This window comes from Lagenorhynchus albirostris, chromosome 6 (assembly GCF_949774975.1).
Source record: "Lagenorhynchus albirostris chromosome 6, mLagAlb1.1, whole genome shotgun sequence".
Taxonomy (NCBI): Eukaryota; Metazoa; Chordata; class Mammalia; order Artiodactyla; family Delphinidae; genus Lagenorhynchus; species Lagenorhynchus albirostris.
The window spans coordinates 114624065-114639424 of NC_083100.1; the positions used below are offsets into that span (position 1 = coordinate 114624065).

At 37.7% G+C, this 15360-nt stretch overlaps 1 protein-coding gene across 1 annotated transcript in view; it reads right to left on the bottom strand.

The window, feature by feature from the left end:
* MAP3K2 (mitogen-activated protein kinase kinase kinase 2) overlaps nt 1-15360 on the bottom strand; it is a 94366-nt gene continuing 79006 nt past the window's right edge. Inside the window, exons 15-17 of the mRNA XM_060153070.1 lie at nt 11468-11597; nt 6820-6997; nt 1-3515 (exon numbers count right to left, since the gene is read on the bottom strand). Coding sequence (XP_060009053.1) covers nt 3290-3515; nt 6820-6997; nt 11468-11597 — 534 coding nt within the window. The 3' untranslated portion in view covers nt 1-3289. The remainder of the gene's footprint in view (nt 3516-6819; nt 6998-11467; nt 11598-15360) is intronic.

Genomic DNA, 15360 nt, shown 5'->3' on the forward strand with positions numbered 1-15360 from the left:
TGAAAATTTCAAAGTCTGTATATTTTTAAATACATTTTAAAGAATTATCATCAAAACTTCCATTAGTCATTATGATATTTCTCAACCCTTTTATTCAATACACTTTGTTTGCAATGTAAAAGATCTTATATTTGGTCCAAGCCTAAATCATGCCATTTTGAATCTCTCAAGGCCTAAGTAGAAAGATATTTCCTGAAAAGCACATATAAGACTGCTAGTGAATCTTCTCCAGCACCAAAAAGTCTGCCACTATCAAAGCAGAATGCATTTTAAAGGCACAAAGTTAGCAGTCTGGTCATTTTCCAGCCTCAGCAAAGAAACATTACAGTATAGAAGAATCAGTTGTGCATTTAAAAAACAAAATACATTTAGAGTCATCTTAAAAAGTTCAAATTTCATTTGTTGATCCACACAATTATTAGAAAGAAAAAATTGGAGTGTTATTTTAACTGCCCCTGATAGAGGTGGTTCCTTTGAAAATTTTCTTTTTTAAATTTAATTTTGGTCTTTCATACCTCACCCCACTTTAAGCTTTTTTGTTCTAGTAGTTTTTATATATATTAACTTTTACTGTGGTTTTTGGTACCTTTACAACTTGTCTGAAATAAATTCACATCACATTTTTATATAACTCTGTAAACTATTAGTCTACTCTTAAGTCTTTACATAAAGAACAATACTTTTCCATAGCTAGTAATATTTTTCTTATAAAACAAAGGTCTTGTGCAGCAGTGTTAAAGTAGTAGTTTCTTTTCAGGTGATTTTATTTTCTGTAGCATTTCAAAAAGAAAAAGAGACTGAAAATAAAGCAAACAATTTTGCTTTGGGTTTCACAGTCTCCCAAGATTTCTCTTTAAAGAACACCTGTCTCATATTCTGCACTGCTGATTACCCTGACAGACCAAAAATGAGCCAAAAGGAAATCACAACCACACAATACAAAGAAACAAAGGAAAAGCCCACTGGTCCAGATACCATGATCCTGCTCAAGTAGAAGAGATGCCTTCACTCATAAAAGATAAAGAAATTATAATAGATCCACATCCTTGGGGACTATGTTTATAGCACAAGATTTGGCAGTTGATTTCCCAGGGGGAGGAGGCCAGTAATTCATGTTCTTCCCTGCAAGCTGCTTCCTTTCATTATAAGGGTATGTGAGAAGCTTTAACAACTATATTTGTGCTTTGACTTCTTCTCAGACTAGCTAATGGAATTTCAAATATTCTTACAGGGAATGCCAGATAGGACCTTGATACAGTAAAACAAGATCTACTTAACTTCAGAAACAAAGTATTTTAAAAGAGTTCCTAAACGAGCATACCTTTTAGCAGAAAACAAAATACCTGAGTCCCTTATGAATCCCATGAAAGGCATCACAGTTAGGGCCTCCAAGAATACTATTTTCTAGACCTTTAAAAATAAAGTACTTAGCATTTGCTTTAATACGTTGAAAAAAATTGCAAGTGGCCAAATTACCGATATCATTCATGTTTTTCAGTAGCACAAGTCCATTAGAGATAGTGGGAGTTTCCCAGCTGTCTCGTTCCGCTTAATGTAGTTGCTCTTATATTAGAAATACCTGGCAGTTTTTAACCTTCCTATAAAGTAGCTAATACTTTGTTTTAATATGACTTTCTTTTCCCACAATTATGAATTGACTTTTGAGGAAAGAATACACACAGATGACTGAGTTCAACAGGCTCCGTGTTTAAGTTCATTTTGTGTCTAAAATGGAAGTTACTGATTTGGGTGCAATATGCAGCTGGAAGGGAAAGGATTGTGACTGGCTGTTTGTTGAGACCTTTCACCCTCAACTTGAAGTAGTGGTATCTTCTCTTGTAAAACCCTCATTATGCATTACATCACTCTCTGAAACTTACTTTTTGCAAGGAACCTGCTTTGTAAATGGCCATTTTCATTTATAACTGGGGCTGGTATGTACATCAGGGTTTCTCAACTTCGGCACTTTTAACATTTGGGGCAGGATAATTCTTTGTTGGGGGGCTGGACGTGCTGTTCTTGTATACTTTAGTTTGTTTAGCAGCATCCCTGGCCTCTAACCACAGATGCCTCTAGCATCCTCCTGGTTGTGACAACCAAAAATGTTTCCAGTCATTGCCAAATGCCAAGCAAAACTATCCTCACCCCAGCTGTGAAAACCACTGTTTTACATGCTAACTGTTTTTTGAGGTGCTTTAGTAGTCTGTGATCCAAAGAACAAGAACAAGGGTTTCATATCATGACACTAGCTTTTAACACATGGATACTGCAGGTTAAACTCTTAGTTCCTAAACAATGTTATCTATGGGGAATCAGGAGCTAGAAACAGGAAGATATAGTATACATGATTTTGATTATTTCTCCTTCCCCTTGATTTTTGGGACTTTCCCCCTCGGGTAAAGAACACAGTTTAAAATACACTAAACAACACTTAGTTCTTCTTTTCATTATTTCTGTTGACCGGCAAATGTGGTCTCTTCTATTGCTTACACATTTAATTAGAGCAATCTCCTTTTGTCTTTTAATTTGGATTTGCTTATTGACTTCCCATATCTGTTTTAAAATAAAACAATATCTTTTCTTTTTTTAAGCAGAAAGCTATCCCTCAAGGTTTATAGATTCCAGTAACATGGATCTATTATAGTGTATTTGCTTATTATACTGGTTAGGATTAACAAACAAACATACCTCCTAGAGATTCATATTTGCTATCAAGAGTCCTACTGAGCAAAAAGCTTGGTAGACAGAGGTTAGGATCTAAAGAATACAGATACAGGAAGGAACCTATATTCTTTAAGCTGAGTACCTATCCTAAACTCAAGTTTAGGGCTCAACCCCACAAACAAGAATCTATTTTAAATACCATCACTAAAAACTACAAATTATACATCATTTTCTTCTCCTTGTTTTCCATGTCTCCCCATCACTGCCAATCTGTCAGTGACACAGGGAAAGACTCTACAATCTTTAGGTATTCCAAATGATCTTTTTGTACTAAAAAGAGTGACTATGTACTAAAGTGCTTTATGTCTCTGAACCACATCAGTACATTATAAAAATTTTAAAAAAAAAGTTTCAAGTTCTTGTAAGGGAAAAAAAGATTAAATATAAAAACTTCAGGATACTATTATTATTAATCAAATTTAACCAAGAATCAAGAGAAACACTTTCCCTCTTGTCTTTGTTTTCTCCCCCATCTCTCTTTTTTATAAAAAAGAAAAGTGCAGTCAGAGAGAAGGTGAATGAATAGATGGGAGCTGGGTAGAGGCACAGGAGAGGTTACTGGCTGCTAGTGATAGTGCACAAACATGTGCCTTAAAAGTTCATCAGCAGAAGGTCTCAGTTTGGCCTCTACAAAGATCCGTTTGAGGAAATCTCGAGTATGGTCTGAGACATGGGGTGGCAGCTTAGGGTTCGTCGGCTGAGTGGCGATTTTAAAGATGGCAGCCATTGCTTCAAATTCTGCCCAAGGAGGCTTTTCCGTTAGCATTTCCACCACAGTACAGCCCACGCTCCTAAGAAGAAATAAAAGAAAGACCTTACACAAACAACATCATCATGAAGTCAGCTAACTAACTACAAAATGAGAAACAGGCGTGAAGTCCATAAACATTTAAATACGACTTGGTTTCAAACGTAAAGTTTCATTAAAAGGCTGTAAAAACTGAGGTCAGCGCTCGGCCTCCCGGCACGGAGCCTCTGGGGTCGGGGCCAGGGGCCAGGGTCGGGGTCGGGGCCGGGCGGGCGGTTCCACATGCCTCGGCAGCGGCTCCCTCTCCTCACTTCCGAGTTGCCGAGGCGCTGCCGCCGCCGCAACCCGCCGCCACAACCTGGGCAGCCCCGCGGGGTCCCCGCGCCACCGCAAAGCGCCAAAAAGACGCAGAGGTGCGCGTGGCTTCGGCGGGCCCGGCCTGAAGCGCGGCCATCACCCGACAGCGGGGACACCTGCCCCCGGCCCCGCGCCCCCTACGGGTACTGGAGGAGAATCCCTCGGCTCCTGTCGTCGGGCGGACACTGAGGGCGCGCATGAAGACAACCTGAGAGAAGAACGCTTCGGGGCAGGAATGAGGCGATTAAGATCGACTGACACGGAGACCTGACAGAAAGGGCTGAAGAAACGGGGTTTTCTGAATTTGAGGAGACAGCTTTAAGTGAATTTATGTATTCTTAAGAAATAAGGAAAAATATATCCATACTTGATGTGGTATCATTCCCAAACCTGAAAAATGAGGAAAGTCTGTTTTAAAGATAAATATGCCTGCAGACACTACTGGACCTCCCAACAGGGATTTGTCGGGGGGAGAGGGCAGTTAGAGGGGAAGCATTTTATGTATGCAGTCTTGAAGAAAAATTTATATTTGGATTCTAGACTTCAATGAATTCTAACAGTTGTAGAAACAGATGGGAAACACTCCAATATTCCTCTTGTTGCACCAAAAAGTTAATTTGCGGTACATGAAATGAATATTGTTTTATAACAACTGTTATTAGTGAAATACTTTCTAGTGCATTTTATTGACTCTTAGTTTAACAAACAGTTTAAACACCTATGCAAACTTAAAATGTGCTTTTCTTTCTGAAAGCTGGTACTGTTTTGAAAGAGCTTTCTAAATGTAAAGTATTGAGAATTTCAATTTGGGTAAAATGTTTGTATAACTTCCAATATTTGATGTTTGTTAAACTCAACTCTGGGCAATCAAAAATGAATAAAAAATAATGAGGAAATGAATAGGGGCTACCCTCTTTTTCCCAGGATAAGGGGAAAGAAATTTATCATATTTCTTTTTTTTTTAACTTCTTCTTTTGAATTGCTTTGAAGGCATGGTTTTTTTGCTTATTACTTTAGGCTTGTAGTTCTCAATCCTGACAATACTTCAAAAATCTTTGCCTGGGCCCCACTCTTGAGAGATTCTCATATAACTGTTCAGATATGGGCTTTGGGTATAGCTAGTTTTTAAGCACCAATCCTCCTCCTTCCCTCCATTCCTCAAATGTGTGGATAGGTTTGAGAACCACTAGACTAACGGTGGTTTTTCCTGTTTAAAGGAGATAATCAATTTGGGCTTTGTTTTTATATTGCTCTGTTGATGGCTTTGTTACAACTAAATTACTGTTATTACTATTTCATTGTTAAATAAAGTAAGCAGGGCTTCCCTGGTGGCGCAGTGGTTAAGAATCTGCCTGCCGATGCAGGGGACACTGGTTCAAGCCCCGGTCCGGGAAGATCCCACGTGCCGCGGAGCAACTAAGCCCGTGTGACACAACTTCTGAGCCCGCACACCACAACTACTGAAGCCCATGCGCGGAGAGCCCATGCTCTGCAACGAGAAGCCACCGCAATCAGAAGCCAGCGTACCACAACAAAGAATAGCCCCCACTCACCGCAACTAGAGCGAGCCTGCGTGCAGCAATGAAGACCCAACACAGCCAAAATTAAATAAATTAAAAAAAATAATAAAGTACTACAGCCTGTGTTTGAGCTAAACGAAAAAACAAAAACCTGTAGTTTAAACATAAATATCAATGAAAATAAACTAAAATTTAAGCTCTCAAATTTGTTAGGCAAAGAATGTTATTTTATAATTTTTGCTTTATATAATTCTCTAACCTGACATTGAATATAATTGTTTTCTGTCTTTATCTTACAAAGAATACAAACGCTAGAAATTCTTTGTCTTTAGGTGCCTAAAATGCATATCTATCAAAAAAATTTATCGGGGCTTCCCCGGTGGTGCAGTGGTTGGGAATCTACCTGACATGCAGGGGACATGGGTTCAAGCCCTGGTCTGGGAAGATCCCACATGCCTCGGAGCAACTGGCCCCGTGTGCCAGAGATGTGAGCCTGTGCTCTGGAGCCCATGACCCACAACTACTGAGCCGGAATGCTGCAACTGCTGTGGCCTGTGCACCTAGAGCCCATGCTCTGCAGCGGGAGAGGCCACCACGATGAGAAGCCTGCGCACCTCAGCGAAGAGTGGCCCCCACTCGCTGCAACTAGAGAGCCTGTGCGCAGCAGCAAAGACCCAACGCAGCCAAAAATAAATAAATTAAATAAATGTTCTAAAAAATTTCTCAGTGGAAAGTAGGAAATGGCCATTTTATGTTCTAACTTAAAATTATTAAGCAATTAAAGGTTAACTGAATTATAAGACTAATAATAAAGATAATTACTTTTAAAGTTCTTCAGGGAAATAAAATGAAGATAGCTTTCTAATGCTGAAATTTGCTCAAGATGAAATCCTTCCTGGGACTTCCCTGGTGGTGCAGTGGTTAAGAATCCGCCTGCCAATGCAGGGGACATGGGTTCGATCCCTGGTCCGGGAAGATCCCACATGCCGTGGACCAACTAAGCCCGTGTACCACAACTACTGAGCCCGTGTGCCACAACTACTGAAGCCCATGTGTCTAGAGCCCGTGTTTCGCAACAAGAAAAGCCACCGGAGTGAGAAGCCTGCGCACCACAATGAAGAGTAGCCCCTGCTCGCCACAGCTAGAGAAAGCCCACGCACAGCAACGAAGATCCAACGCAGCCAAAAATAAATACATTAATTAATTAAAATAAATAATAAAAATAAGTTGTCCTCTGTTTAAAAAAAAAAGAGATCTTTCCTAAAGAATGGAAGACAGGTTCAAAAGCTCTATTTATTTAGTCATTTATTAAGCCTCAAACACACACAGTTAAAATGATATTAATCCTTGTAATCCTGACATCCTATTTCAAAAGTACAAAAAAATAAATTTACCTCAGTAAATTCCATCCTGGGTGGAAATATGTTAAGAAGGCATGTGCTTTCGGTCAAATCCCCCATCAAAACCTACCAGATATCTGCTTTTCTGCCATAGCCTTCTCCACTAATCACTTCAGGGCTCATCCAGTATGGTGTGCCTGTGACAGACTTCATTCCTGTCCCCGAAAGACAGATGGTTTGAAGCCGTTTGCTGGCCCCAAAATCTCCTAGTTTGACGTTGCCTGTTGAATCTCGCAGAATATTTGCGCCTAAAATAAGAAATATCCTCATTTCATTATTTGTATTGGCAATTTGGAATACAACATAAAAGAACAACGGCAGAAAATTACTTAGCAGACTCCTCAATCTGTCTCCAAAATCAGGCTGCTCTTCACCTTCCGAGCAGTACCTGGCATAATGCCAGTCATACAGTCAGTGTGCATTAAAAACTTATTACATGAACACTGAATATTTAGAGTCACCTGTGTGATTCAAGACCTAAGAAGTTTCTCCCACTGAAAAGGACTGGTGCAAGTGGGAGGCAAGGATCAAAAAGAAGAGAAAGGGGGAAAGGGCTAAGAATATGAAGTTCAGAGAAGGATGAAGAAAAGCAGTAGCAGGCTCTCGGCCCCAATTTCTTTGTCCTAAAGTAAGAAGCCCATGTCTATAGATTATTTCCCTGAGGACCTAGCATCTCCTCAGGAACCTCTTAAGGGACCTTCATAATCAAAATCTTTTCATTCTTCATTCTCAGTTTCTGTACAGTGTATTTTAAATCTAATCTAAGCAAGCTTTGAGGTTTCTGTTTTAAAATTTCATTTACTTCTATAATAAACTTTTAATTTTATTTATTATAAACTGACCTTGATAGCCTGGCTGAGGTGGTGTTTGCAGAGTCCTCCCCTGTAAAGTTACTCTTTCCCCTTTTCCATACTTAGCTCTTTGGAAGAAGTTCAAAGTGAGAAGTGAGAAGTTATGCTACAGGCTTAGTAGTTACCTATAAGGGAATTATTCTGCATGGGAGATTTGTCTCTTCTCTCCCATTTATTTATTCAACCATCCATTTATATCAGTCTGAACACATGGATATTAATTTTATACTTTGGGTTATAATCCAATGACTTTTCGCTCAAGCTGTTCCAGCTTTGGCCATGGGGAGCTCTCTCTGTTGGCCCCTGTGTCCCTCTGCCATACTTCAATCATTGCGTTCTTGCTTGATTTGATTTCTGGATTGTTTGTTTGTTTCTTAGTATCGTCTTACATTCTGGTACTAGAAGACGCTCCAGGCTCACCTTGTGTATCCCCTGTAACCACTTCTAGAATTAGCCATTTCTCCTTTTACTGAAGAATGGTATCAGAAACCAAGATCTAGGAGCTAGGTTCATTTATTTTTATTCTCTATTTTCCCCCCTTTATCATTCTTTAAACTCAATCTTTTTTCTGGGATTGTAAGTCTAGTTTCTTCTTATGTAAATTATTTCTATTCTCATTTTTAGTTTTTTCTATAAACTGTTTTTAAATGAACAACTTATTTAATTAGCTTATCTAATTTTAGTTTCTAAATTTTTACCTCAATTATTTTTAAGTCTTCCTAACCTTAATCATATTTTATACTTTTTAAAAAAGATTCCCTATTTGTCTTTTTTTTTTTTTTAATGGCCTCTAAGAAGGAGAGTGAATAGTGGAGAAAATGTGTTATAGACTGGAGAGAATGCAGACTGTCCATCCCCACCATGAACTTCTGTACCTGTCTTTCTGTTCTCCCAGCAAATTTCCCAGTCTAGTCAATTAAGGCTTTGCAAAGCCTCTCTCTGGGGAGGGTTAAGGATCCATTCTCTGCATGCCATAAGCCTAAGTACGCCATGGTACCAGTGATTCTCTAAGACAGCACTGCCTTTTTAACATCTCCCGCTGTCCAATTCTTAAAGAAGGACTCTGTCAAAAAAAGCCACCGTGTCTAAAATATTTAACCTGGGGAAGGACAAGAAACAAGCCAGTTTTTACTGGTTACCAGCTGGGAAGGAACAGTCCCAGGCAGGTCACAGACAGACAGAGCTATCTCCAGGGAGTAATCACCAATGCTGAACCAACGGCCATCCATACAAAGGGCTGAGGAGAAAATGTATAGCCAGGTTCCCAATACAGTTATCTAATTTTTTAAAAACTTACTTTGGATATGTTAAAAGTAAGCTATGAAGGAGAGTTTTCAAACATACACAAAAAGCAGACCGAACCGCATATGAACCCCTCACACTATCTGAATCAAATGAAAGACATCGCGATCCATCAATAGTTCAGTCCATATCTTTAAAAGATAAAGACTCTTATCACACCTAAGAGAATGGACAGTAACGCCTTTAATATTATTAAATGTACATTCAGTGTTTTTTTGTTTTTCTTTAAAAAAATCAGAATCCAAATAAGGTCCTTACATTGAGAATCATTAATACATCTTTTAAGTCTTTTCCTAAAGTTCCCTCCAACCTTTTTTTTTTTTTCTTTGCAGTTTATGAAGAGTCTAAGCTGTCTGCCTATAGCTTTCTTATTGTCTAGATTTTGCTGAGTCCATCCCAAGGAGTCATTTAACATGTTCATCTGTTCTATATATTCTATAATTCTCCAATTTGGTAGCTGAATCTAGAGGCTTGATCAGATTCAGGTTCAAAAAAAATTTTTTTTGGCAAAACTGCTTTGTAGATAATGATATAGTCTATGAATAGGAAGTATGTAATGATAGACTGTCTGTGTGAAGTGATGTTAACAGCTATTAATGTTTAGTGCTTATGTCTACTAATCTGTTAGTCATTGTAAAATGGTACTATTCTATCATTCCTGCTTCATTTGTTAGCCAAAATATTTTTATAAAGGTAAGTTTCCTTTCATCCACTATTTAGTCCTCAGTACAGTTCATAAAAGAAAGGTCCAATAAAGAAACCCTATTATGAAATAATGAGTTGGTTCCCTAGCAACAATGATCAATTAATTCTTACCCTAGGTTTCATTATGAACTCATGAGTCTAAATTTAAAAGTAATCAACAAGCTTTCCTTTGCCCTCGCCATTTAAAAACTGCTCATTATAAAAATTTAGGAATTACATAAAAAGTAAAAAGTATGCAGGAGAAAAACAACTATCACTCATTCTGCCACTTGGAAATAACCACTGTTAATCATGTAGAGATTGTAAAATTAAAGTATGACCTAGAAGAACGAACTTGAGATCATACTGCTTTATCCAATTTTATACCTTACATTTTTCTTATCAATATATTTCCCCTATAATGTTTTTAAATCAGCTTGTTTCCAACCTCCTCATTTTACTGGCAAGGTTAGAGGAGGATCCGCTTGGGGGGTAGCTCCCCTCAGTTCCTTTACCTTATCTTATTATCAGGGGTAAAGAGAAACTGGCTTGAATAGAGATTATTCCTAATAGAATAATTCACAATCAAATCATTTTCCTATGTGTTTTTTTTTTAATTGGAAGTATACTTGACCTACAACACTATGTTAGTTGCAGGGTGTACAACATTGTGATTCAATATTTCCATACATTACAAAATGGTCACCACTTTATGTGGTTCTTTAAGCTTTAGGGTTTTGAACTTGATAGCTGAGGTCTGCCTAAGCTGGGTAGACCCTGAGGTGAAAGACAGGCTCTTATTTCTTTCAGATCATGAGCCATGTTGTCATCCTCTAAGACTCACTAGTAAGGTCCATTCTTTACATGTGATCTGGCTCAGGCATTGTGCAGCAGATCCTACTCTGTGACCAGACACTGGTGAGGAATGTTCTCTTTAGCCTGAATATGGCCATATTCAGGGTGTGATATACCACGGAAAGGAAGTAAATTCCTGGTAGCTCATAAGAGCCCTTAGAAAGACCAATGAAAAAAAAAATTCAATTTATTATTTATAAATGTGTGTTGTGTATTTGTTCATTATTCTCGTCAAATGATTGAATAAAGTGATCTTTATATTCGGGTCACAACTTGGTTTTTACAGAATGAAGCCTCTCAGTGTGCTTTGCAGTACAGAGTTTTATGACTCTCAAACTTACATACCTCCACCACTATTTTGTCTCACTTCATGCAGTTACCTTATGTAACTGATCCATGAAAACAGTTGAGCTTTTGAGTTTTAAAAAGTGAGCTTAACTGAGTTGCAGTTTATCAAAGCTCAGTCTTGGTCTCTCTTCTCATTCTCTCCCTTAGGTAATGAGGTCCATCCCTCAGCTTTAAATATGATCTCAGCATAAAGTACATCATCACCGTAACTAACTTTTGAGTGCTTTCTAGGTACCAAGAACGGTTTTAAGCATGTTATATGCATTAACTCATTTAATCCTTGTAAGAATCCTGTGAGCTGTTCACTATTATCACCCTCCTTAAAAATGAGGAACTGAGGCATAGAGAGATTGTCTCGTCTAAGGTCACACATCTGGTGATGGATAAAGCCTGAATCTGAATAAGGTCAAATTCAGAGCCCCTATTCTTAACCGCTATGTCCGAATGCCTGTGCGCTATATGTGAAAACATGCCTCATTTTCATGCTCATTTGAACTTTACTGATTCTGTAAGCCCCAACAGGGGAGCTTTCCTCTTGTGGCGACCTGAACAACACAACTAGCTGGAACTGTTTTCCCATGGTACTTTAAAGGTACATGTATTAAATGTTGAATTTCTTAACCACAGCACATGTTTCGTTAAAAGAACTGTGTACTTAAAAAATACCTCATTACTTACCTTTTATATCTCTATGAACAATCATATTACTGTGCAAATAATGGACTCCCTCCAGAATCTGACGGGTGTATTTCCTAGTCACATTCTCAGTAAGAGCTCCATATGCTTTTAGTTGGTCCTTAATTGAACCCTAGGATAAAAGAAAACGAAAGAAAACTATAGTATGGTTTGAAATGAAAACTACTAGTAAATCTTTATTTTTAAAGATGTGTATACGGGTATTTATTATTCTTATCGACTGAATAAAGTGATCTTTGTTTTATTTTTAACATCTTTATTGGAGTATAACTGCTTTACAATATTTTATTTATTTTTTTATTATTATTATTTTTTTTGCGGTATGTGGGCCTCTCACTGTTGTGGCCTCTCCTGTTGAGGAGCACAGGCTCCGGACACGCAGGCTCAGCGGCCATGGCTCACGGGCTCAGCTGCTCCGCGGCATGTGGGATCTTCCTGGACCGGGGCACGAACCCGGGTCCCCTGCATCGGCAGGCGGACTCTCAACCACTGCGCCACCAGGGAAGTCCTATTTTATTTATTTTTAATTGACGTTTAGTTGACATACAATGTCATGTTAGTTTCAGGTGTATAACACAGCGATTCGACATTTAAATGCATTACAAAATGATCACCACGATGAGTCTGGTAACCATCTATCTCTGTACAAAGTTATTACAGTATTATTGACTATATTCCTTATGCTGTATATTACATTCCCATGACTTATTTATCTTAAAACTAGACATTTTAATTTGGAGAATCCTAGTTCATGACTGGGAGGCTTTAATTGGACAGCACAGGAATTCTCAGGAAGGACATTATATGCCATTAATTTAACATAAAACTCTACTATATTCCCTGACTAGAATTGTGGAAGGAAGGCTTTAAAACTATTCTTTGACTGATACCCTTGTTTCTATGACTATGCTGGTTCTATCTCCTGTTCCTTGCAACTGTATTTTTTAAAATTCTCCAGTACTTTTATCTTGCATTGTTTTTGCCCTGAATACATTTTTGATTTTCCTATTTGCTCTTCTATATACGTCCTACTTTAATTTTATTTATTTTGTTCTTACTCTGTTTTTAAAACACATTTTATTGATACCTGCAAATTTACTTCTCAGGAGAATGAATGGGTATGATTAGAAGATCAGAACACACGTGAGATTTTAAAGTTTTTCTTTTATATACTCACCGTTTTAGTTCAAAACACGAGAAAATTAAAAAGGACTTTCTAATTTTCTTACATGTTTTAGGCAGGACGAGGTGCCATCTCTGAGAATAGGGAATCAATCTGGTGAGACATAGGCACCTGAATTTTGAAAAAGCTTCCCTGCTGATTCCAATGTGCAAATTTGATAAATAATCACGACTTTAAAGGATGGAAATAAAATGCTTCCTGAGGGACAAAATCTTTTAGCGGTAACATAACCAAATGTTCCTGTCTTTCCTTGAATCTTGGTAAACTGTGTGCTTTGTCGTATAAAAATAGATCCTTGGATTTTACAGGTTTAGCCACTTGCTGTTTCCACTATTCATGAGCAATCCCTGAAGGGACAGCAAGATGCAATTCTGCTGACCCCAACTTGCAAACACGTGTGGAAAGCCTTAGGCAGTGAGTGAACCCAGACAACCAGTCATACCTATAACTCAATGTGGCTTGTTCTTCAGTCAACTTATTATGTCTCTACTTGCAGTAATGCACAAAATAACAGAGCTAGAACTGAGCTTTCCAAACCATAAGGCCCCAGATACTTGTAGGCTGCAAATGAGTGTCAGACTTACAGATCCTCTGGGCCCTCTGGCAGCTGGGCCAGTGGCCCATGGTGCTAACAGCTCCATCAGTGTAGTCTGTTTACTGCTGTGTAACATGAAAATATTACCTTCTTCAGTGTGAACAACTGGAATAGGCTGGAAAGCACTATGTCAGATAAAAACAGCATGTGTGTGTGTGTGTGTGTGTGTGTGTGTGTGTGTGTGTGTGTGTGTAAGAGTAACAGAGAGAAGTCAACTGCTAGGCCAGGTATTGGAAATAAAAGAAAGTTATGGTTCCGGTGTAAAAGTAGTTCTAGATAGACTAAGGAATGGAATGTTATGTTGGGAAAAACTGAAAAATGGAATGACAATTTTGGCAAAGCTTGAATCTAGGGCATAAAGGGGTCCATTATATCAAATTTAATGAAAGAAATTATATAGCATCATTTACAGACTTGGAGATTCAGGAAAGTCTAGGAACATCTACGTCCATCCCATGTACGCCATGGGCTTGCCGTACACATAATTCATTTAGATTGCCAGTGAACTATCATTAATTTAGTAACATGCTTTTCAAATTCAAGGAGTGATAACCTAGACTTTGAAAAGACAGCTGCCTTTACAAAACCTAATGAGAAACATGATCTAACGCCTCTTCCTGAATAGTCCTAGTTTAGTCTTAAGATTGCTAAATATATAAAGATTACCCATATCTCCATTTGCGATGTAAACTGGTTCTAACCAATGAGTCATTTTAATTAATTTTATCTTCAACAGTCTGGGTCTCTATTCACATTTATTCATAGTTATTTCCTTATTTTTAATTTAAATATTTGTTGCACAAACAGTAATGGGAATCTGAATAAGAGAAAAGTCAATCACAATCCCAACATAATAACATTTTCATTTTTCTAAGTTTCTTCTGTTCTTGTCCAAATACAGATACTTTTAAAATATCATTAATATTAAAAAGCATTTTATATTCTTTTCCTCTAAGTAATTCCTCCAACTTTGCTACATGGGCTTCACAATTTTAATTTTTAATATATACTGTCTTGGACAATGCCATCATAATTTACTTCCACTGGGGGAATTGATATTTCCATTTTTCCATCACAGATAGTACTAAAATAAAAGTTCACAGCTTTCTCCTTCTTTTGGATTACTGCTGTAGACTAAATTTTAAAGAACAATTTACACTGCCAACATAATCTTTGAAAATAAAAAATAGCAATGATGAATAACAGTGGTGTCCCTATAAACAATTATTCATGAAGATAAAAATCAAAGTAAAATTTACTGTTGCTGTTGTAAGACCGAGGATGTGTTAAGACCATTACAATCGGCCTGTATTCACAGGCCTCTCATCTGGGGATTCAACCAACTGCTGACTGAAAATATCTGGAAAAAAAAATTCCAGAAAGTTCCAAAAAGCGAAACTTGAATTTGCTGCACTGGCAACTATTTACATAGCATTTACATTGTAGTTGTAACTATTTACATAGCATTTACAGTGTATTAGTTATTATAAGTAATTAAGAGATGACAAAGTATATGGGAGGATATGCGTAGCTTATATGCAAAAAATACTGCACCATTATATAAAGGACTTGAGCATCTTTGGTTTTTGATAGCCGTGGGAAGTCCTGGAACCAATTCCCTTGGGGATACCAAGGGACAACTGTACTATGAGATACTGATCCACAGTTTTATTGATCCATAAGATTAAACTGCAACCTGTACATTCTACATACAATTCTAATAAGCTATTTCCTTAAAGACCCATAAATCAAGCCTTTTTCTAACATATACTGCCTATTATAAGAATGAATGTATTTTTAAGTGAGTAAATATACCACCATCTTGAAAATCATTAGTATTAGAATATACTCTACAAATACTAAAAATAATGAAGAAGGAATGACAGAGTTTTTTGCAAATCACATTTTTCACCTCCCAATGAAATTACTGACTCAGGCAATGACTAACAATCTGTGTTAAAAACATTAGGTGGATGGTTGAAAAGGAACTGGATATTCCTATGTGCCACTGCTGTAAGCCCAGATTACTTTCTCGTCTTCAGGAAAAAACAAAACTTTACAATGGAAGAATCAGGACGTCAATCACCCTAGTCAAGC